This window comes from Cnephaeus nilssonii (genome assembly GCF_951640355.1).
Source record: "Cnephaeus nilssonii genome assembly, chromosome: 18".
NCBI lineage: Eukaryota > Metazoa > Chordata > Mammalia > Chiroptera > Vespertilionidae > Cnephaeus > Cnephaeus nilssonii.
In genome coordinates, this window is record NC_137089.1 from 29,805,594 (window position 1) to 29,828,905 (window position 23,312).

Genomic DNA, 23,312 nt, shown 5'->3' on the forward strand with positions numbered 1-23,312 from the left:
AGTCATGATATTAAGCAAAAGCAGAGCTTTCTCTAACTCTGCTTTCATCAGCCTAGCATCCTTCTGACATATAAAATGCAGAGCATGACAGTGACTTTTAACCTGCAAGTGGTTTTAAGCTGGACACTATTAATGCCATATTATAGGGCTGACAATGTTACAGATTCTTATTAAAAACAATTAGAAATTTTACTTTTTTTTTTATTCAATTTGAAAAACAGTACATCTTTTTCACTGTGGTTGGCAACTTGACGTTATACCTGAAGGAATAATTTAAACATCCTGTGACAAAACATATACATAAACTTCTGAAAGATCTTATCTTAATTCAATTATAATTTCAATTCTACAGTTATCAAGCAAATACAAAGAATTTTCTATTAACCATAGTATTAACATGTTTTTTAAAAAGTAAATTGTTTTTTGTTTTTTAATGTTGACACTATTAAAGATGTCCCCCAATTTGCCCCCCTTTGCCCACCTCCACTCATCCCCCCTCCCCCTCCCTTTTCACCACACTATTGTCTGGAGATGTCCATAGGGTATGCATGTATGTTCTTTAGCTAACACCTTCACCTTCTTCATCCAGTCATCCTCCCCTCTGGCATTGTTGAGGCACAAAAACATTATGTGACTTGCCCAAGGTCATGGAAGGAATGAAAAGCAGATAAAAGCATTCTTTTTCTAGCTTAAGCATCTGCACTAACCGTAGGTTATACCATCTTGCGAAATTAGCTCAGTACAACAGATACAGAAAGTAGATACATTATTTAGGAATGTTTGTTTAACCTAAATTGCTATTAAACCTAACTCTAATAATCTATATGTTTACCATACATTATTAGGAATTTATAAGAAGAAACATGATCATTTTCTGAATTGTTAGGCATGTAATGAGTTATTGTTTAAATATGACATAACTGCATGAAACAAAATGTATAATACAATTTTACAAGTTCAACAAAAGATGCTTTTAACATGATTTTTACAAAAATACTAATTATGAAACCTACAAAATTTAAAAGACAGTACCATAGACACAAACATAATATAAATATATTAAATCGTCTTCTAGTGGCTGTTTTGACTTTTATGAAAACGTTCTAACAAAGCACTCATAATGTTTCCTGGTATTCTTTGGTGCTTATCAATCAAAGCTTGAACAGCATTCTTCGTCTATTAAGAAAACAAAAGAAAAGCCATTATTCTTTTAGTTCTCAATATAGATCATCTATTTTGTAAAAATTTTAATGTACTACTACTTTCAAGAAGTCCTTCCTAATTTAGCACCCATCTCTCTTCAGAATTAATGGTTTCCATCTTAGTACACCCATAGTATATTTCTTATACTTATTTTATTATGCTTGAATTACAGTATTGTCCAAATGAATATTTTCTACACCAGAGATACATCTCAGCATTTTTCCAGCATTGACTACAGCAATGCCTTGCACTCAAGAAACACTTTTTAAATAACTAAGGGAAAAAAATTTAAAAAAAAAAGTAGCAAAAAATTTTCTAATAGCCAAATGAAGTTTCACTCCTTTCCATCCATTAATAAACTGTTGTACATTTTTCCTTTATTACCATACACACCAAAAAATTATATCAGGCAATGAAAAATGAAAAAGTGAGGAAAACTTTGAATGAATGAGCTGATATACTTTGGTTCATTACCTAAATTTCTAGACAGTTTAACAGGAATTTAAATTAAGTCATAACAATTAGGATATAAGAAGAAATCTAAAACTATTTGTTTTCCATTCATGACAAATTTCAACAATTTTCACTTTGAAATTAGCTGTGGCTATCTAAAAAAATGTTTTATTGCACACGCATCCATGCTTCCTTTTAGATGCTAACCTTTCAATGAGCCTTGTTTACACAAATTCTGAAACTTCCTCTCTAATTAAATATAACTAATACACCCTATCCCAAAGACATATTTTAAAAACATGCCTCTCCAAACCACAAATTTTCATAACTCAGTAAAATGAGAACTATTTCATACAAATATAAGGATGAAATGAAATTGAAACCATGTCTTCAGGTATTTGGCACAGTGACTAACACACAGCTTATGTTTTGTGAAGTATATTTTAAATTTTTATAAACTTATTCAAAAAATATTAGGTGCTTTGGAAGCTACAACATCAATGAAACAAGTCTCAAATCTCAAGGAGCTCATACGTTAACAATCATAATCAAATACAAAGTAATTAAAATGTAAGATCATTTGTGACATGTGTCATCTGAAATGTGAAAAAGTATTTGTTTGTTTTTAAATGTTCTTATTGATTTTAGAGAGAGAGGGAGAGGGAAACATCCTTTGGCTGCCTCCTGCATACTGGGGATCGAGCACACAACCTGAGTGGGAATGGAACCAGCAACCTCTCAGCGCAAGGGATGACACCCAACCAACTGAGCCACACCGGCCAGGGCGAAGGAAAGTATTTGGAAGTTCCAACTTGTGAGCCCATTTGATGGGCAACAACCAGAAAAAGTAATGAGGTACTGTTTGGTCTGAGTTTCCAAGGACCAGTAAGATTTCAGTAACAGTGAAGGAAAAAGCATGAGGAAAAGGACCACAGGAAAGCAGCTGTTGAAGGAATGGAGAGTTAGTGGGTTTGGCTAGAGTTTTGCAAGAGGAAAAGGTTCTAGAGATCAGTTGCACAACAATGTAAGTATATTCAACTCTACTGAACCATACACTTAAATTAAAAATGGTTAAGTTGATAAATTTTATGTTATATATTTATCACAAATTTAAAAACTTTAAAAAAAGCTATGCATACAATAGGCTGATATAAAAGTCATAACACATTCATCCCATTTTCTAGATGATTCAATATGACATTTATTGCTTTTTATGTTATTTCATACTCTCTGAAAAGTATAATAGCAAACTGAGTGGTTTTATCTCATCTTTCTTGATCTCTTTGCAGGAATGGATGTTACTGATCTTTCCTATTTTTTTAAAAACCTCACCTGCTGACTTCTCTCACACAAATTTACTGGTTCTATGTCTCTGCTATTTCTCTTTCAGCCAGCTTTGGTTGTTTTCCACGGCCTGTTCCTTAAATGTTACATCCTCTACAGTCTGTCCTCAGTCCTCTTCTTTCTCTCTCTAAACTGTTCTGTAAAGCTCATGGCTTCAGTAATTATCTCAGTGCAAATGACTTCTAAATCTTCATCACCAATTCTGACTTCTTTCCCAAACTTCAGTAAAATAGTTTCAAAAACCTACGTATATAAAAATAAGCATAGATATCCTGCAAGTAACTATACAGAATTAGCTTTCAGGCCTGATGCATTCTATCTCTGTAAAATCCCTCAAATCTGTATCTTGCTCTACCTTTCAAGTAGATAAGATCATTATCTAACTCATTCATTCATCAAACTTTTAGTGAGATCTAATTAAATACCTAACACTGTACTAGGAACTGGAGACACAAAAATTCATAGCATAACCTCTGCTCTTAAAAAGGGCCCTTTAATTTTTATGCATCTAAGTCATCACAATTGCTAGTATCATCATAAACCATTGTAGAGGAAGAGATTACATATCTGCTTGCTTTGGCCAAAAACAATTTAAGTGGAACTGATATGAACTGCTTCCAAGCAGAGGCCTATTCCAAATTGATATGTGTTTAATAGACAAATCCCCTAGTCTGTGCTTAAGGGCCTAAAAATGTAGCTCCTACTTGCTTTTCTGGTTTCATTGATCAAACTGTATCCACTAAGCTAGTGACCCCAAGTCTATTCCACAGCTGTTATTAAGTGCTATTCAAGGAAAAACAGGGATAGGGTTTTGGTAGAATGAGAGTTGAAAATGCTCTTTGAAACAAAGCTAAATAGACCACTTATTGCAAGCCTTCTTAGAATCTTTAATATGTTAATGTGCTTTGCAAAATTCCTAGCGGGGAATTAGGCAGTCACTCCCCACCTTGCTGTTCTAATCACATGGGACTGCTGGACACTGTTGGTACGTGCAGTCAGCTCAGCTCCTCCCACTGCTGCTTTGTTCATACTCTGCCTCCTGCCCCAAGTCTGCATGTCTAGGACATGCCCACTTTCAAGACCCACTTCAAATGCCCTCATTCTAGAAAGCTTTCCCATTTTTTCCCTCACAAAGCAGTCTCTTTCCCCTTTGAGCTTCATACTAGTATCACTGAAATTTAGCCTCCATATTGCTTCTAGTAATCTTTCTAAATGCAAACCTATTACATCACTCACCTGCTTTAATAGCTCTCCGGCTTTCCGTGAACAAATCAATAATAAGCCATCATAGCCCAGAACCTTCCTAAATTTCTAGTCTCATCTCCTAAAATATTCCTTCTAGCTATACCAGACCACCTTCAACTCCCCAGAGTTCAGGCTATTTCATGTTGTCATCCCTTTATACATTCCATTTCCTCTACCTCATTACTCCTTGTCCAGTTAATCCCTTCATGTCTTTCCAAATAGAATTCAAGCATCACCTCCCTTGAAGTGTTCCTGATCTCATTCAGATACCTTTCCTTTGTGCTTCCATAATACCCTAGCACAGTAGTTCTCAACCAGGGTTGACTTTATGCCCCAGGCGACATATGGCAATGTCTATAGACATTTTCTTAATTGTCACATTTTAGAATAGATGCTCTTTGTAGTGAGGGACTGTCCTGGGAAGTGCAGGATGGTTATCACCATCCTCAACCTCTACTCACTAGATGCCAGTAGCACCACCACTTCTCATTGTGACAATGAAAAATGTCTCCAGATTGGCAAATGCACCCTGGGGAGGAAATCACCACTGATCTAGAGCATACTTGTAAAATAAATTAAAAAATAATGAATTAATTTTAATATAATAATTGAAAGTCAAAAAAATCTATACAAGGACTAAGAAAGTATAATTTACCTTTTCGGCTAATTCTTCTGCTGTTAACTTTGGATCATATGGAATGGGATCACCTAAGTAGGTACGAAACTTCACTGGAAAACCTCCATATATTGGAGCAAATGGATAGCGAAATTTTTCATAAAGCCACCTAAATAACCCTGTTTTAAAGTAAACAAAATCATTTTAATTTGTTACAAATTCTGAACATGTAATTGTAAACTCTCAATTATGTAAGATTTAAAAGAAAGTGGCAAATAATATCATCTCTTGGAAATTAACATTTTTTTAAAGACGAGTTTTTCATCAGTTGTAACAAATGTGCAAGATGTTAACAGAAAAATCTGGAGGGTGATGAGGGGGTTTATGGGTACACTCTGTACTTTCTGTTCGATTTTTCTGTAAACTTAAAAATTCTCAAAAAAAAACAAGGTCTATTAATATTTTTAAATGAGCTTTTAAAAATATGAGGATTTTAAAGGCAAACCAAGTACTATTATTGCAAAATAAAGGATAAAGACTGAACCCAAAACCAGAAGCTAAAAAGTCTAGACTCAAAAATATGTGATTTACATGAAAAAAGAAGAAAAAATGGAAGCATAAAATAAATTCACATAAACATGAGACTAAAATGCATCAATAAACTAGGTAAAGACTAAAACATTATTGTAAATTAGGAAAAATGTAACAAAGCAAAGAATTACTACTGGTAATGATCAATATAAAATTTAGCAAGATAAAAGTGGCAATAATGCAAAATAAACTGACAAAATTTAAGGCTAAGTTTCAAAAAAAATAAATCCAAGAAAGTCAAGGGACATGTAACACATAATCATGAGTTGTACTGGAATTTGAAAACACTGTTTATATATAAAAAAACAGAATACACCATAAGACGCAAAGTAATACTAAGATCACTAGACACTAATTTTTGAGATATTCAACTATTAAAGTAAAACACGTTAAAAAGTAATAAGAAAAAAATTTTAAAACCACTTTGCATGTAAAGAAGTAAAATTAGGGATAATTGCTGGTATGCAACTTAAATTCTGATGAAATGATCTGAGAGAAAATTAGAAGAAATATTTCCACAACAAAAATTAAACATCTCATCAACCTGCCTTTCCACTTTAAATTTGAGGGGGGGGGGGGAAGACCTATAAAATGTAATGGAATACCAACAATACATCAATGTTGGACATAAAAGAAACAACAGAATTTTAAAGTTCTTCAGAAGGGGATTTGTATGTGGATATAAACACTAACAATATAGTGCTAGGGATTTAAAATAACAATCAACCAAATGGAATACATAAAGCATAGGGTATAAAAACAAACTGAAATTTTCAAAATAAAAAGAAAACGAGACCCTGCAGGAAAAAACATATCTAATTATCACTCCTATAACTAGATTCAGAGCTTATTTTGCTACCAATAAGTTGAAGGTCGGCAAAAAGAAGTAAACGTATCGTGGTTCAAAATACTTTAAAAACAAATTAAAAAAGTAAAAGAAAAGTAACAGCTGATGTGGCTTAGTGATTGAGTGTCGACCCATGAACAAAGAGGTCACTGGTTCAATCCCCGGTCAGGGCACATGCCTGGGTTGTGGGCTCAATCCCCAGTGGGGAAGGCAGCCAATAGATCTCTCACATCAATGCTCCTAACTCTCTATCCCTCTCCCTTTCTCTCTCTCTAAAAATCAACAAAACATATTTTTAAAAAAGTAACAGAAATAAACCAAGGCAAATTATATCTTCTTTGGTTGTTCATCTTACTTCAATATTATTGTCATTCATTTTTAAAGCTGCAACTTCTTCAGGGGTGAGGTAAGAAGATAGTCTAAGTTATATGTAAATTTCTCCTAACCTTAAACAACATGTTTTAACAAAAGTAAGTAGGTAATTTACTTGGTAATTTTAAAAAGTTAATGACAAATAAGCTTTAGTATGTACATAGAACAAAAACCTAACATCTAAGAGCTGCCATTACTTAAAACATTATCATTTAGTCTTTAAATAGAAAAACATCTAAATGGGGAAAAATCTAAATTTTGAAACTACATAGAGTTCAAAGCCCAAATATTTAAAATATTATATTATACAAGTAAAAAACAAAAACTAAAATATTGTTATAAATATTACACTATCATTAGAAAAACCAAATGAACCAGAACTTACTTGTTCCTCCAAGTGATCTAAATCCTTCACGAATATTTTGTGTAAACATAGGAATAATGGGCTAAAGAGAAAATTTGGATTAAAAAGTAAATATATTAATCTATTCAATGTCTCCATTGAGTAACTAATGAAAACTTCTGAGGATCTGTTTAAGATTAAAATAAGGTACTTTTAAAATAAAGGTATATTTTTATCACTAGTGTGATTTATCAGTCTAAACTTGGTCATTTGTAGAAATATAAATTAGAAACACTACCCTCTAGTGGTAATATATAATATTTAGTTTACCAACTTTCCTATTCATTCCACATAAATCCTGAATACTCAAAGATTATAATAATCATTAATTAAGTAAAATAAATGTGGGAAATCAAATTGGTTCCAGGTGGCTGCTGAATAGTATGTTCGCTGAGTAAAGTTACAAGACAGAGATTCTCTCTACCGGAAAATTTATATAAATTTAAATGACAGAAATTAGTAAAACACCATTTATTTTTGTGAGCGTATTAAATATAAAGATGCTCAACGTCAATGAAAAGTATATCACCACAAAAAAGGAAAAGCATATATATGAAAGAATTCTTCACATCATTAATTTTAGAGAATTTCTTCTTACAAGTTCAAGGTTTTCATTTTTCTATGAATATTAATAATTAAGTATAATTTTTAAAATGAAGACCTTAACTAGATGTCATTAAACAATGGGTGAAGTAGCAAAGGAGCATATGAGAAGGGTATGCGACTGTAGAACTAAAGTAGATAAAAAATTGAACACTTCCCCGGAGGATGGCTGGTTAGCCAGAGACGGGTAAGATTCCTCAAGGAAGGAACAACCTAAGACAGGCACAGTCGCAGAGGGGCCATCAGGAGAGAATTTGGGGATCAACAGAGGTGGGGCACAGACCCTCACCCCCCCAACATTGCAGGGGCCTGAACCCTAGCCCCTTCCAAGGGAGGTCTCCTGCCTCCATGGCTGCTTCGTGCTTCCCATGCCCAGCTCAGATCAGGACCCAGGTGACCGACAGAGACTTGGCCGACAACAGCTGCCCTCTCACTCCAACAAGAATTGTTTGAGTTGTCTTGTACTCATGGTGTGGGGAAGTGGGTTTACGATATCTAAATCCAGCCTACCACCAGGAATGCTCAGGACCTACTCAAGAAGGCAAATAATCCCTTCCACTAATATTTACAGGGTAAAATAAGATTGTTGTTAGAGTAATAAATTTGACAGTAAAATAGTAGTCAAGTTTTCAGGCAAATTTAAATTGGCTAGTTGAAACAAGCGAATATTCTAGAAAAATTAATTGTACTGGGCAAAAGGTGTTCCTAAAGTGTTAACTAAAATTTTTATTGGTACTTCATCTCATGATAAAATTGTGCACCATGTAATGAACCTAAAACAGTATTATAGTGCAAAAAATTAAAATTTAAAAGCCATCAAGACTACATTATAAATTTTTCAAAAGCCTCCTAACATTTAAATCAAAAAAGGAGGGCATAGTAGAAGAATATCATGTAAGGAAAAATATCCTGTAAGTAAATTACATCTAGAAAATTAATACTTTAGAAAATTAATTGTAAGGCTAAAAGCAAGACACCCATGAAAAACACACAAGGTGTCAAAACAAGCCAGAGGAAAATCATTTGGGCAAAAAATGAAATAGGATCCCAAGTCAAATTTATAGAAAATATTCCTTTATTAACTTTTGGTCGAGAATATGTTTGTATATTTTCAGAAAACAACTCCGAGACCATGTGGATTCCAGCAACAGAGAGGAATCGACAGGACTACTCCAGCCATGAAGACAGAAGAGAAGCAGTCCAGAGATGGAAGATGCTGACGTGGCCTTCCCATACTAGCAGTTAGCAGCTGTGCATCACTGCAGGTTGCCCAGGACCAAACCAGAAAGAGTCGGACCTGCATTACCACCATTTGTCCACCATCCAGAACTGTAATGTCAGTGCTGACATGTACACATAAGGAACTGTTGGACATTGAATTTGGGTCTCAAAAGAACTATTGGCCCAGAAAGAAACTCACTACAGACTGATTCATTTGCCTGTCACCATAACCATCATTGCTTGTCTCATTTTCGGTTCTTATAAGTGTATTTCTAAATAGCACATGATCTCACTCATCTAGGGGAAACAATGAACAACATAGACTGATGAACAAGAACAGACCCAGAAACAAGGAGGCATGGATCAGACTGTCGGGCTTCAGAGGGAGGGTAGGGGAGGGTGAGAGTAAAGGGGAGAGATCAACCAAAGGACTTGTGTGCAAGCATATGAGCCTAACCAGCGGTTAAGGACAACAGGGGGGTGGGGGCATGTGTGGGGAGGGGTGTGGGATGGGAATGGGGGGATGAGGACAAATATGTGATACCTTAATCAATAAAGAAATTTTAAAAAAAAATTAAACACTTTTAACCATACACAAAATATAGCAAGTTAAATGTTTTTAGAATAGATAAAACTAGGGGTAAAGAGGGAGTGACACTTCACTTACAGTCTACCATCAGTATTTGCTTAATACAGGAATACCTGCCTTGGTGAGCAGGACTTGAGATATTTAAATAAGCTGACATTTAAAAAGCCATTCCTATTCAGCTTTGGAAAGTGGTAAAATATGGTGGACTTCAGGAAAGAGACTAGGTATAGATTTCTTCATAGAACTTATTACCTCACATATAACTAACTGATCTTTTATTTACTATATCTCTCCCCTCTCCCAAAACTCCTAATAGCACACACATTGTTTTGTTCACTCCTGTATCCCTAGCACCTAGAACATAAAGGTCAGATATAGGCAGCAGGAATATTAAAAACAGTTAGGAAAGAGAGAAGTCAGGTAAAGAAAAGAAGTCAGGTGAAGGTCTTAAAATTCAATGGAGTTAATTCACAAAGCAAGCACATAAGACAAAATACATTGACGCTTTTGTAAAAAATTCAGATTTCAATCTAGATAACCATCACTAGTGTAAAATAAAATGAAAGCTGAAATCTTAATGTTTTAAATAGTTATGACTTTAGAATTGAGAACTTAAAATGCCCAAGGAACAGAAAACTTTCAGCCCATACATTCACCACTGTGCCTTGTCTGCTGGATTCATGTCTACTGACTGACACGAACCCCAAAGTTTGTATTGAAGTATGCATTATTTAAACACACTTCAGGGGACACATCATCCTTTAAATACCTAACTCCCCAGAAGCTGAACATTTCCAGAACCTACTGAACAGAGAAAGCTTGCCTAGAAGGCTCAGTATTCCAGGCTATATTCTGAGCATGTTGTTCCTAAATTTGCCTGCAAGCTAAAGCCTTTAAGCTACAAACATCGCTTTATTAGAACCTGATATTGTAGTACAATTATTCATTCCTTTCCTTGTGCACACTTTATATACAACGTAGTTGCAAAAGTAACCTAGCATTACATTCTGTTTACATGTATACATGTGTCTCTGTATGTATGTGTATGCATACATGTGCAAGAGAAAGAGAATGTGTATTTTGTTAAAATTATTCTTGAAGAATCAGCTTCACATTGTCTTGGAGTCCTAACTTTGCCACTAAAAAAGTGGGAACCACTAAACAAGTTACTTACCATGTCAAAGTCTGTTTTTTTTATGTTAAAAATGGGGCTAATTATTATATTTCAAAGATTTTTTTAATAGGTTGAAATAATACATAAAAATAATTTTATTAGAATAAATGCTATTTTCTTTTATATCTGTTATTGGTTTTCCAACTAAAGTAAATGGGCTAATTTTTCCCAACTTATTTAGATACTAGAGGCCTGTACTGGGGGGTGGGGGGGGAGGGTAGGGGGGTCCCTCAGCCCAGCCTGCACCCTCTCGCAGTCCAGGAGCCCTTGGAGGATGTCTCACTGCCACGGAGGTGGGAGAGGCTCCTGCCACTGCCACTGCCCTCGCCAGCCATGAGCCCAGCTCAGGGCTTCTGGCTGAGCGGTGCTCCCCCTGTGGGAGCGCATTGACCACCAGGGGGCAGCTCCTGCGTTGAGTGTCTTCCCCCTGGTGGTCAGTGGGTGTCACAGTGACCAGTTGTTCTGCCACTCAGTCGGTTTGCATATTAGCCTTTTATTAAATAGGATGAAGTTACCTAAAAATTCTTGTACATGTATACAAGAGAGAATAGAGCTCAATGCATTGTGTTTATTACAATCCTAAAATTAAAAAATAGAAAATTTCCACTCTTTTTCAAATACTAGTGTTGGTTTAGAATGAATTATCCATTAGCTTTTTCTTTTTATTCAGTAGTCTGTATTTGCAAGATGAATAGGCAAGCTAAAGGTGTACACTGGTCTCTTTATGTGGCAGAATGGGTACACAAAAAAACTAAAATGTGAAAGTACTGGCAGCTGTCTCTAGCTAATCGATTGGCCTAGAAAAAGAACACACCTTGTCCAAGATACTACTACTTGTTTTTCTCACAGACACTCTAAAGTTAAAACAAACAGAAAACAAAGAAGAAACCGTTCCATGAATAATAAATGTTTCATAGGACAAAGTACAATATGGAGACCCAAAGGCTGAGAAATACTTTGTAAAGCAAAAGAAAAAAATAAAATAGTATTCACATTTTTCAGCCTATTAAGTAGAATAATTACAGCAAATCCCAGAACATCTAACTTTACTGACAAATTCATTTTTAAAGTCTTTTAAAAAGATCTAAATATCACCAACACCTATTTGTCATTTTTTATTCATACTACTAGATAGCTGATGACATGTCTTGATAAGAAATGATTAGTCATTTATTATTTGAGTCCTTTTGTAATATAAATTGATCACAGATAAAAGAATTGCAATGAAACCAACCAACAACCATCACTGACATATGCCAACTCAATCGTACAAAAGGATTAAAATACATAGAAGTGGACTGATTATTACTTATGAAAACAAGTATAACTAAAGAATTTTACAAATCTGATTAAAAGATGCTGGATTTTCAAATGTAAAATAAAATTTTGCTGAATATTTGCCAAATTTCCAGATTTAATTTTTCAGATCATTTCCCATCCACAGGAACAGTTCTATACTGTTTAACCCTTTGCACTCGCTTGCTTTTTTCTCGGTTCCTTTATTCTAATGCTAACCGTGTTGAGTCATACTCGACATCCGAGTGCAAAAGGTTAAGAGTTATATACACTAACTTAAAGTACTGCAATGACAGTATCTAAATTCTTATATACTTTGGCTCACTATTTAAACATTTATTATAAATACAATCTAGCTTTACTTTAATAATTAGCTTTATACAACTCACCACTTCTGCATCAATTGCAACCTGAGCGAAGCCTTTACGATTACCCCATATGATGTTGTAGGTTTCATCACTAATTAGGGCTTCTCGAACTCCACCTGGTGAAATAGCTAACAAGTGACCACTCCTCAGAATTTCAACACATTTTTCTCTTGGTCCATGTAGAGCACAAAATACATCAAGTAATAAACTAAACCCTGTAAAAAACATTAGCATGAATATATATCTTAAGTACTTCTTGTCCAATTCTTCAAGAGCAAACATCTTCACAACCTATAAAATGTGCTATCTATACTTAAATCAGTAAATTCTTTTTAACTTTTTAAAAATCAACAAGAACTCTCAAAGTTAACATAAGATTAATATTGCTGGTAAAATAATAGCTTCATCTTATACATCACCTACTACTGATGACCTCTTAGTGATCACCTACTACTCTGGCTACTTCACATATTCAAATTTTTAATTAAAACTCATAAAAACCTTGGAAAACAGGGATTCTTATCCTTATTTTACAGAAGAGGAAAAGCTGGCTCAGAGTGTAAGTAGCTTGCTCAAAGTCACACACCAAGCAAATGCAGGGCAGAGATTCCGGTCCAGGTATATCTAACCCAAAGTTCCTTCCACTAGCATCTCATGGCTAAAGACTATCTACAGCATTTATTAAAGCAATCAGAAATAATATCCTATCAGGAGTCACAAATCTAATCTTCCATTAAACCTATAAGAAAGACTCACTCAAGAGCATGTGAATCTGACTATGCTTAGCCCTACCAAAATTGGCAAGCCATAATAAAATCTACTGAAATTAAAAGTTAGATGATGCTAATTCCAAGAAAAATTTATGTCAATAATAATAGCAAAATCATTAAGAGTTTTTACTAAAGTGAGTGTTTGACTTAGGAACAGCTAATTGCAGGTCCTATTATACAATTTAAAAAATTACAACTATTTATAGATGAAAATATAATCCTGTTAAGTTCTTAAATATTTTAAGCAAATCCTAAACTGAAACTTCAGAGGACTGATGATAGTATATATTATTCCTTGAAACTGGAAAATGAAATGAGTAGTAAAAAATATGCAGATTAATCAACCTTCTCATAGGTTTAAGGATCTGAAACAAGTTTATAAATATTATTAAAATTGAAGTAATTTTCATGCTACATTACATTAAAAGCCCACTGATTTAATTAGAAGCAATATCATAATAAATGAATGAACAAGGAAGGTTTCCTGAATGATAAGATCATAAAGGGGGAAAGTATTTTAAAAGCCAAAGGCTAAATAAAAATATTCACTTTCTATTACAGATAAGAAGAAAAAAATGGAAGTACCCTAATGTTTCATAAGAGAAAACTAAGTAATTAAATATCTTAGTCATCCATTAAAACTATTCTTTACTTAAAAAATTATTATTTTTTAAACTGTTCTTTATAAATGGTAAGATGTTAATGCTAACATTAAAATATTTTTTAAAAGAACAAAGTTGTTTGCATAATACGTGAGTATGTGAATTAAGAATGAAACAAAATAAATTAAAAGACTAACTGGTTATATTAGAGTAGCAAGATTACTAGTATAATGATGTTTTTTCCTCTAATTTTCAAATTTTACTATGAAGTGATAATATTATTTTCTAAAGAAAAACCTTTGATAGTCTAGTTTATACACAAAATACAAATGAAAATGACTGCCCTAGCTGGTTTGGCTCAGTGGATAAAGCATCGGCCTGCAGACTGAAGGATCCCAGGTTGGATTCAGATCAAAGGCACATGCCCAGGGTTATGGGCTCAATCCCCAAGGGCAGTGGTCGGCAAACTCATTAGTCAACAGAGCCAAATATCAACAGTACAACAATTGAAATTTCTTTTGAGAGCCAAATTTTTTAAACCTAAACTTCTTCTAACACCACTTCTTCAAAATAGACTCGCCCAGGCCGTGGTATTTTGTGGAAGAGCCACACTCAAGGGGTCAAAGAGCCGCATGTGGCTCGTGAGCCGCAGTATGCCGACCATGGCCCTAGGGGGGGCATGCAGAAGGCAGCCAATCAATGATTCTCTCTCATCATTGATGTTTCTATCTCTCCCTCTCCCATCCTCTCTGAAATCAATAAAAATATATATTTAAAAAAATACAAATGTCATTTTAGTGACATAAGGATACCCAAAACATTAACCATGTCTATGAAAGGCATTGAGTAGACTGTTATTTAATTCAGTTTGGTGTTTGTCTGTCTGGTTGATAGATTACTTTTTTTTTTTATTCCAGATAATAAACTATAAACTTTTTGGCTTGTTTCTGGTGATTTAATAAAAGACGATAAGATTAAATCTCAATGCGTTTATTTTACAGAGATTTTTAAAAGAGAATTCTATTGTGTTTGAAAACATTTGGTTAATTAATTTTTTTAAAAGGTACAAAGCCTTTATGAACAGATTAAAAAGAATATGGTCCTCAATCCTAAGTTATAAGTCTACCAAGTATGAAGTCAAGAAGTATGATAAAAAAAAATACATAATAGATTCTCTGCACCAAAATATACATTATTTGGCAAAAGTTATAATTTTATTTTTAAAAGTAAAAGTTCAGGATTTAACTTTGAAAAATTAGGACTAAATACCTGATTATAGAGAAAGAGATCAGATAAGCTTTTGGCCATAATGAGGATAACTAGATGCTCCCAAATTGGAGTTCCACGTGTGTACACTAAAAAGGCAAAAAGCTTTTCCAAATGATACCAGAGAGCTCAAAGATACAGACTATCCCATAATTTGATTGTGTTAATTAACATTATGAACAGTGAAAGTTTACCTGGAATTTTAAAGACAAAGTGATCAGCTACGACTCGGCAAGTTCTGCCTTTTTGGATAAAAATTTTAGCCATGAAGTAATAAAAATCTATGGGAATAGCTCCATGATAAAAAATTATAAGTGCTGGTCCTTCTGGTATTTTTTCCATTCCATGAACTTCATAACCTGTTAGAAAGACAAAATGTAAATACTTAAAATATGCTTATTATTAAATATACTTTAGGGAGAAAACAAAGCAAAACAGTGATCAAAAATTTGAACTGGATGATAAGAAAACATCTCTCCAATAATACAAGTAAAATTAGAGAACAAGGGTTTCAGCAAGGGAAGCAAATGACAGGATTTGTAAAAGGGTGGTGGACGTGAGGAAAGGAATGACTCTTCTAATTTAATCTCAGTTCAAGCTTGGCTTCCCAACAGTACCTTTTTCTTCTCCACCAGCTAAAGAGATTAATCTGCCTACTGCCCTTCACACTGTTACCAAACACCAATACATTTTTTATGGCAATCCTGTACTGTTGGTGGATTGTGAGGAATATTAGAGTAAGCTCCACCTATGTTTCAGAGGAAAATACTCTGAGTATTTTATCATAGGAGTTGGGAACTGATACTCCAAGGAGCATGTGAAATGTGATCATGGCTCTAGGAATAAGATCTCCTTTTTCTTCCCATCTCACCCGTCAGGTCACAGGCTAAGCAGGTCCTAGCAAAAAGAAAAAAGCCTACTGAACAAATAGGTCAATGAAGACATCAAATGAGAAATAAAAAACAATACCTTGAGACAATAAAAAATGAAAATGCAACATATTTTCCCTGGCCCATGTGGCTCAGTTGGTTGGAGCATCATCCCATACACTAAAAGGCGGAGGGTTCAATTTCCGGTAAGGGTACATACTGGTCAGGGTGTGGGTTTGATCTCTGATAGGGGCATGTATGGAAGGCAACCAATCAATGTTTCATTCTCATTTCCATATGTCTCTCTCTCCCTCTCCTTTATTCTCTCTCTAAAAAAAAAATCAATAAAAGCATGTCCTTGGGAGAGGATTAAAAAAAAAAGAAATGCAACATACTAAAACTGAATAAGATGCAGCAAAAGCAGTTCTAAGAAAGGAGTTCATAGCAATAAATGCCTACCTCAAGAAACGAGAAAAATTTCAAATAAACAACTTAACTTTATGCCTCAAGGAACTGGGGCAGGGGGGAACAGAACAAAGAAACCCCAACATTAGTAAATGTTAGAATAGATCAAAATGGAAATAAAAGAAACACTAAAAAGATAATAGAAAAGATCAATGAAATCAAGATCAATGAAGTCAAGATCTTTTTTTTTTGAAAAGACAAACAAGATTAACACTGTTAACCAAATTCCAATACACTTTCTTGGCTAGACTCACCAAGAAAAAAAGACTCAAATAAAATCAGATGAAAGAGGATTCTTCACAACTGATACCACAAAAATACAAAAAATGAATAATTACATGCCAACAAATTGGACAACCTAAAAGAAATGGATAAATTCTAAGGAACATACAACCTTCTAAGAAAATGAAAGAGGATTCATCACAACTGATACCACAGAAATACAAACAATAAACAATTATATGCCAACAAATTGGACAACCTAGAAGAAATGGATAAATTCCAAGAAATATAAAACTTTCTAAGACTATCATAAAGAAATAGATCATTTGAATAGACTGGTTATTAGTAAGGAGATAGAATCTGTAATCAAAAACCTTCCAATAAACAACAGTCCAGGCCAAGATTGCTTCACTGATGAATATTACCAAACATTCAAAGAATAATTAATACCAGCTCTTCTCAAAGACTTCTAAAAAAAAGAAGAGGATGAAACACTTCAAAACTCATCTTACAAAGTGAACATTATCCTGACACCAAAATCAAGCAAGAATACCACAAAGCCGCCCTAAATAGTTTGGCTCAGTGGATAGAGCATCGGCCTGCAGACTCAAGGGTCCCAGGTTCGATTCCGGTCAAGGGCATGTACCTTGGTTGCGGGCACATACCCAGTACGGAGTGTGCAGGAGGCAGCTGATCGATGTTTCTCTCTCATCGATGTTTCTAACTCTCTATCCCTCTCCCTTCCTCTCTGTAAAAAATAAATAAAATATAAAAAATTAAAAAAATTAAAAATAAAAAGAATACCATAAGGAAAGGGAATTACAGGCCAATATCCCTGAGGAATATTAAGTCAAAAAATCCTCAACAAAATATTAGCATACCAAATTCAACAACAAATTGAAAGGGTCATACACCATGATCAAGTAGGATTCATTTCAAGATGTGAAGATGGGTCAACATTCACAACTCAATCAACATGTTTAAACCACATTAACAATATGAACAGCAAAATCATATGATCATCTGTAGAGATGCTGAAAAAGCATTTGACAAAATCAACATCCATTTATGACAAAAACTTTTAACAAAGTGGGTATGAAGGGAATGTGCCTCAAAATAATAAAGACCATATATGACAAGCACAGAAGGCAAAATATTCAACAGTGAAAAACTGAAAGCTTTTCCTCTAAGATCAGAAACTAAATAAGAATGCCCAATCTCACCACTTTCATTCAACACAGTACTGGAAGCCTTAGCCAAAGCAGTAAGACAAGAAGAAGAAATAAAAGATATCCAAATTGTTAAGGAAGTAAAACTGTCACTAATTGCAGATTACATGATGTTATATATAGAAAACCCTAAAAAAATCCACCAAAAAACAACACTGTTAGAACTAATAAATTCAGTAAAACTGCAGACTACAAAATCAATATACAAATATCTCTTGCATTTCCATATATTAGTAATAAACTATTAGAAAAGGAAATTAAGAAAAAAAATCCCATTTACAATTGTATCAAAAAGAATACCTAGGAATAAATGTAACCAAGAAAGTTAAAGACCTGCACATTGAAAACTATGACGATGAAAGAAACTGAAAAATTCACAAATAAGTGGAAAAATATTCTAAACTCATGGATGGGAATACGTAATATTATTTACACGTCCACACTATCCAAAGTAATCTAGAGATTCAATGCAATTTAATTGCATTTTTCACTTAAATAGGACAACCCTAAAATTTGTTTAAAACCACAAAAGACCCTGAATAGGCAAAACAATTTAAGAAAGAACAAAGCTGGAAGCATTATGCTCCCTGATTTCAAACTATCTGACAAAGCTGTAGTAATCAAAACAGTATGGTATTGATTTAAAACACACACACACACACACACACACACACACACACACACACACACACAGTAGATCAATAGAAGAGACTAGAAAGCCCAGAAATAAACCCACACTTATATGGTCAATTAATTTACAGCAAAGAATCCAAGAATATACAATGGGGAAAGGACAATCTCTTCAATAAATGGTGTTGGAAAAACTAGACGGACATATGCAAAAGAATGAGATTGGACTACCAGCCTATACCATTCAAAATTAACAAAAAAATCGATTAAATACTTAAATGTGAGACCTAAAACCATTCAACTCCTAGAACAAACCATAGCAGTAAGCTTCTTGACATCAATCTTGAAAATGTGGTGATCATTTCTCTTATGTATAAATATCAAATCATGATGTTGTACACCTGAAATTAATGTTATATGTCAATTATACCTCAATAAAAAAGAAAAAAATTATAAAGTAATATATAACTTAAGATGTTTTTGTTATTATTTTTTCATGTCATAAAAGGAACACCATTTTTGGTTGATACTCCATCCAATTAAATAAAATTGTTTTGGAAGATGGAAGGAAGGAAGGAAGGAAGGAAGGAAGGAATGAAGGGAGGGAGGGAGGGAGGGAGGGAGGGAGGGAGGGAGGGAGGGAGGGAAGGAAAGACAGAGGGAGGGAAGGAGGGAGTGAGGAAAGAAAAAAGCTAGTATCCAGAGGCCAAGAGCATTATTAAGCTCAAAGAAAAAGGAAAAGTAAAAAGGAAATTTCCTTGATTATAGCAGAAAAGGGAAGGAAGTTCCTACAGCCATACACTGCCCCACACAGAACAGCTCTCCCAAGGATTGCTGCTCACATGTCAGAGACAAAAGAAGAATCCAAAATATGGAAATCTGAAACTTTTAGTCTGTTTCTTTCCCTTAAGGTTTATCCGTTTGCTTTGCTAAGAAACAAGCATTCAAATAAAGATTTCAGTGTAAATTTTAGTACAGGAAATTCATTTTTATAGTTTATAAGGTCTTCACCAAACAGATTAAATTAAGAGTGGTGACTGATTCTAGTATTGAAAGCATGAACTACTTGATAATAATTCAAGTGGACTCAAGACAATGATTACGAATTTTTTTTTAATTTTTAATTATAGTTGACATTTAATATATTAGTTTCAGGTCAAGAGAATGAAAGTTTGTAAAAATTAAATTTAGTGATATTTCAAGATTTCATGTTTTTGTTTTTTAACATTTCTTTCCAATTACCTAATACTAATTCAAGTTAATTCAATTTATTTTAAGCTTGACAGAACAATCACTAAGGTTATCTGAAGTTACCAAAAGGATCAACTGTCTCATCAGATATATTTTCTAAGAAATAAAGAATATTTCTTTGAGGGACTCTATACAAAATATTTTTGAGATTCTTCATTGCTTTCAGAACATTTTTTTAAAATAATTAAGAAACAATTGAACTACTTACATATACCAAATCATCTGGTTGAAAGCAGAAAAGTTTAGTTAATTCAATTCTTGACAGAAACTATAGTTTACCATAGTGCCATTAACATAAAGTCCAAATATTATTTAACTGTGTCACTCTTAAAGCACAAATGGGTCATACCACTCCTGGCTCGGAAAGCATTAGTGGATTATCACTTTAGTCCAACAAGTGATAACTGCCCATCAAGTGATACTATTCAGATTCTTTCCTGAATCATACGGACCAATGATGGCTCCCTAACTATGCTTTCCCACTTTAGTGCTTCTGTTCATCTAAACAGAGCACTTCTGGTCCAATGATTCCCTGTATAGCAGTAGAAATCCTAGGGTACTTTAACTCCTCCTCTCTCAGACTCTACATTCACCTGGTCACCAACTTCAATGCAAAAACTCTCTTAAATATACCACACTTTCTTCCCAATGTTGGTTTCAATGTGTAGCCCCATAGTCTCCTGCCCATACTACACCAATCCTGAGGGGATCTGATGAGCAAGAGAAGCTCAGAGAAAGCAATCACAAAGGCAATTATGGTCAATGTCCATCCAACCACTGTCCAGGGAGAAGGAACCTCAATATGCATATTTTGAGTAGTCTGGGCTCCATTAATAAGAACATACTATTCTGGAATGAATATGGCTCTTATTTGATGTTGTTAAATAAAATTTATTACCTCCCCTGCAGTGACCCAATGCTCACTAAGCACTCTCCTGATATTTTGGCTATCCATGTAGCTTAGCCCACAGAGAGAGGATTTGATGGCTATACTGGAGCTCAAGTAGTCTCATCTCCATAGCAGTATTTATTATGTAAAGGTGTTAACCTGCTATTGGCTTAGACATCAGCAGCATGAATTCAGATAAGAATAATATCCTCCTGAGGTAGATCCCTTCTAAAAACAAAAAAACAAACAAACAAAAACAAAAACAAAAAAAACCCTACACACTGCTCAGCCAGGTGGCTCGGTTGCTTGAGCATTGTCCCACTCACCAAAAAGTTTCAGGTTCAATTCCTGGTTGGGCAGATAATTATTTGATACCTAGTCAGGGTTCATCAGGAGGCAACCAACTGTCACACATTCTCTCTCTTTCTCTTTCCCCCACTCCATCCCTCCCTCTTTTTCTCTAGAATCAATGAATCCTTGGGTGAAGATTAATAAAATAAATTATATACATTATGGTAAATTTTAGGTGACTATTATATTTTTGTTTTTTGACACATTTTTTACAATAAACATTTATATTAGTTAAAAATTCCTTTGAAGATTCTTTAAAAAGCATGATTAAAATGGACTTGACACCAATACAAAATCCAAATATGCACACAAATGCCTTTTTTATATGTCACTAAAGAACAGGATAAAGAAAATCATTTAAAAAATATCATTTATCGCCCTAGCTGGTTTGGCTCAATGGATAGAGTGTCAGCCTGTGGACTGAGAGGTCCCAATTTGATTCCGGTCAAGGGCACATGCCCGGGTTGCAGGCTCATCCCCAGTAGGGGGCATGCAGGAGGCAGCCAATTAATGATTCTCTCTCATCACTGATGTTTCTATCTCTCCATCTTCATTCTTCTCTGAAAGCAGTAATTTTTAAAAGTATCATTTATCTAATAAAAATAATGTTATCATAATAAAACATTAAAACAGTAAGAACTACATATATACATTTTTTTGGCGTCCCTGGGTGGGCTCGAAAGATATATACATTTTAACCTCCTCTGAGTCATAAGTGCATATTTTAAAATACCTCAATAATTAAATAAGACACCTCAAAATTAGATATTCTGCTACAAAATAAGTTCAACTATTCCTTACAAAGCATGTTATCCTGAGCTATGGGGAGAGGGGGTACTAGGGGGAGTGAGGGGGCATTATATATGTGGGAGGGAGATAAATATTCCTAATGAGTATTGTAAATGACACCACTGAATTTTGGTATCACTGTTTTAAAGACAATGAATAATAGCAGTCTACCTAGATGCAGTCTCTATAGGCACACACACATGGTATGCTGAAGTATTGTCTTGCCTCATGTTAAACAACCATCAGAGAGTATGAGAGTTGTACTGACTAACAAGAGCATTAGCATAAATGAGTAAATAATAGAAATTTAATTCATCAAAGACATATGCAAACCTGCTAAATACCACTACTTTTGACCCTGAATCCCCAATCTGGGACAAACGTACCACACAGCACAGACCACAAAAGCACACATCTTAGAGCCTGATATCTGAGGTTGCATTCTGGCTCTTTCTCCTAGCTTCCTAGGGTGCCTTGGGCAAATAACAACCTCTCTGCTTCCTCCTGGCAAAACTATAAAATGGAGGTAACAGAACCTATCTATTATGTTATCCTATATAATAAAAAGCTAATATGCAAATCGACCAAACTGCAGAACAACTGGTCACTATGACGTACACTGACTATCAGGGGGCGGACGCTCAATGCAGGAGCGCCACTCAGCCAGAAGCCAGGCTCACAGCTCGCCTCCGCAGCAGCACTAAGGATGTCCAACGGCCGGCTTAGGCCTGCCATCAGTTGGACATCCCCCAAGGGCTCCCAGACTGCGAGAGGCTGCAGGTTGGGCTGAGGGACTCCCCCCTCCCCCCCCCCCACCAGTGCACGAATTTCATGTACCAGGCCTCTAATCCTATATAATAAAAGGCTAATATGCAAATTGACCGAACTGCAGAACAACTGGTCACTATGATGTGCACTGATAACAGGGGGCAGATGCTCAATGCAGGAGCTGTCCCCTGGTGGTCAGTGCACTCCCACAGGGGGAGCGTCACTCAGCCAGAAGCCCTGAGCCAGGCTCACGGCTGGTAAGCGCAGCAGCGGTAGTGGGAGCCTCTCCCGCCCCCGCAGCAGTGCTAAGGATGTCTGACTGCCAGTGTAGGTCCACTCCCCCAAGGGCTCCCGGACTGCGAGAGGGTGCAGGCCGGGCTGAAGACTCCCCGTCTCCCCCATGCACGAATTTTGTGCACTGGACCTCTAGTAAGGTATAAAAGAATTAGTGCATGTTAAGCCTTTTACAGTGTATGGCATAGTTACATGCTCAAAAAAAATTTGTAAGAATGTATCTAGTATTAAAATGACAACACATTAACCTAATAAGCATGTCATTGTGATCTTTGGTAAGAGCAGCTTTATACTTATATATATTCTTAAGTGTCTATTTTTTTATTAAAGTATAGTTGACATATAATATATTAGTTTCAGGTGTACAAAATAGTAATCTGACATTTATATTCCTTAGAATGATCACCACCTCAGGTGTCTATTTCAAAATCTGTGCTTCCTTGCATGTCTTTCTGTGAAAACACTTTTGATGCTAAACAACATGATACACAGGACACAACTTTGTTACCAGCCTATTGAACCTTCTGTATTTTTGTATAGTCCAAAACAAAAGAGACCAACAAATAAGGTAAAAACGGATAGAGAAAAACAC

General features: G+C 34.9%; 1 protein-coding gene across 3 annotated transcripts in view; it reads right to left on the minus strand.

Annotated features, from left to right (window-relative positions):
- Positions 1–245: 245 nt before the first annotated feature.
- Positions 246–23,312, minus strand: part of TMEM68 (transmembrane protein 68) — a 39,906-nt gene continuing 16,839 nt past the window's right edge. For all 3 annotated transcript variants that reach the window (XM_079796093.1, XM_079796094.1, XM_079796095.1), the window contains 5 exons: positions 15,158–15,322; positions 12,347–12,540; positions 7,057–7,117; positions 4,901–5,040; positions 246–1,176 (listed from right to left, as the gene is read on the minus strand). In XM_079796093.1, coding sequence (XP_079652219.1) covers positions 1,072–1,176; positions 4,901–5,040; positions 7,057–7,117; positions 12,347–12,540; positions 15,158–15,322 — 665 coding nt within the window. In that variant the 3' untranslated portion in view covers positions 246–1,071. The remainder of the gene's footprint in view (positions 1,177–4,900; positions 5,041–7,056; positions 7,118–12,346; positions 12,541–15,157; positions 15,323–23,312) is intronic.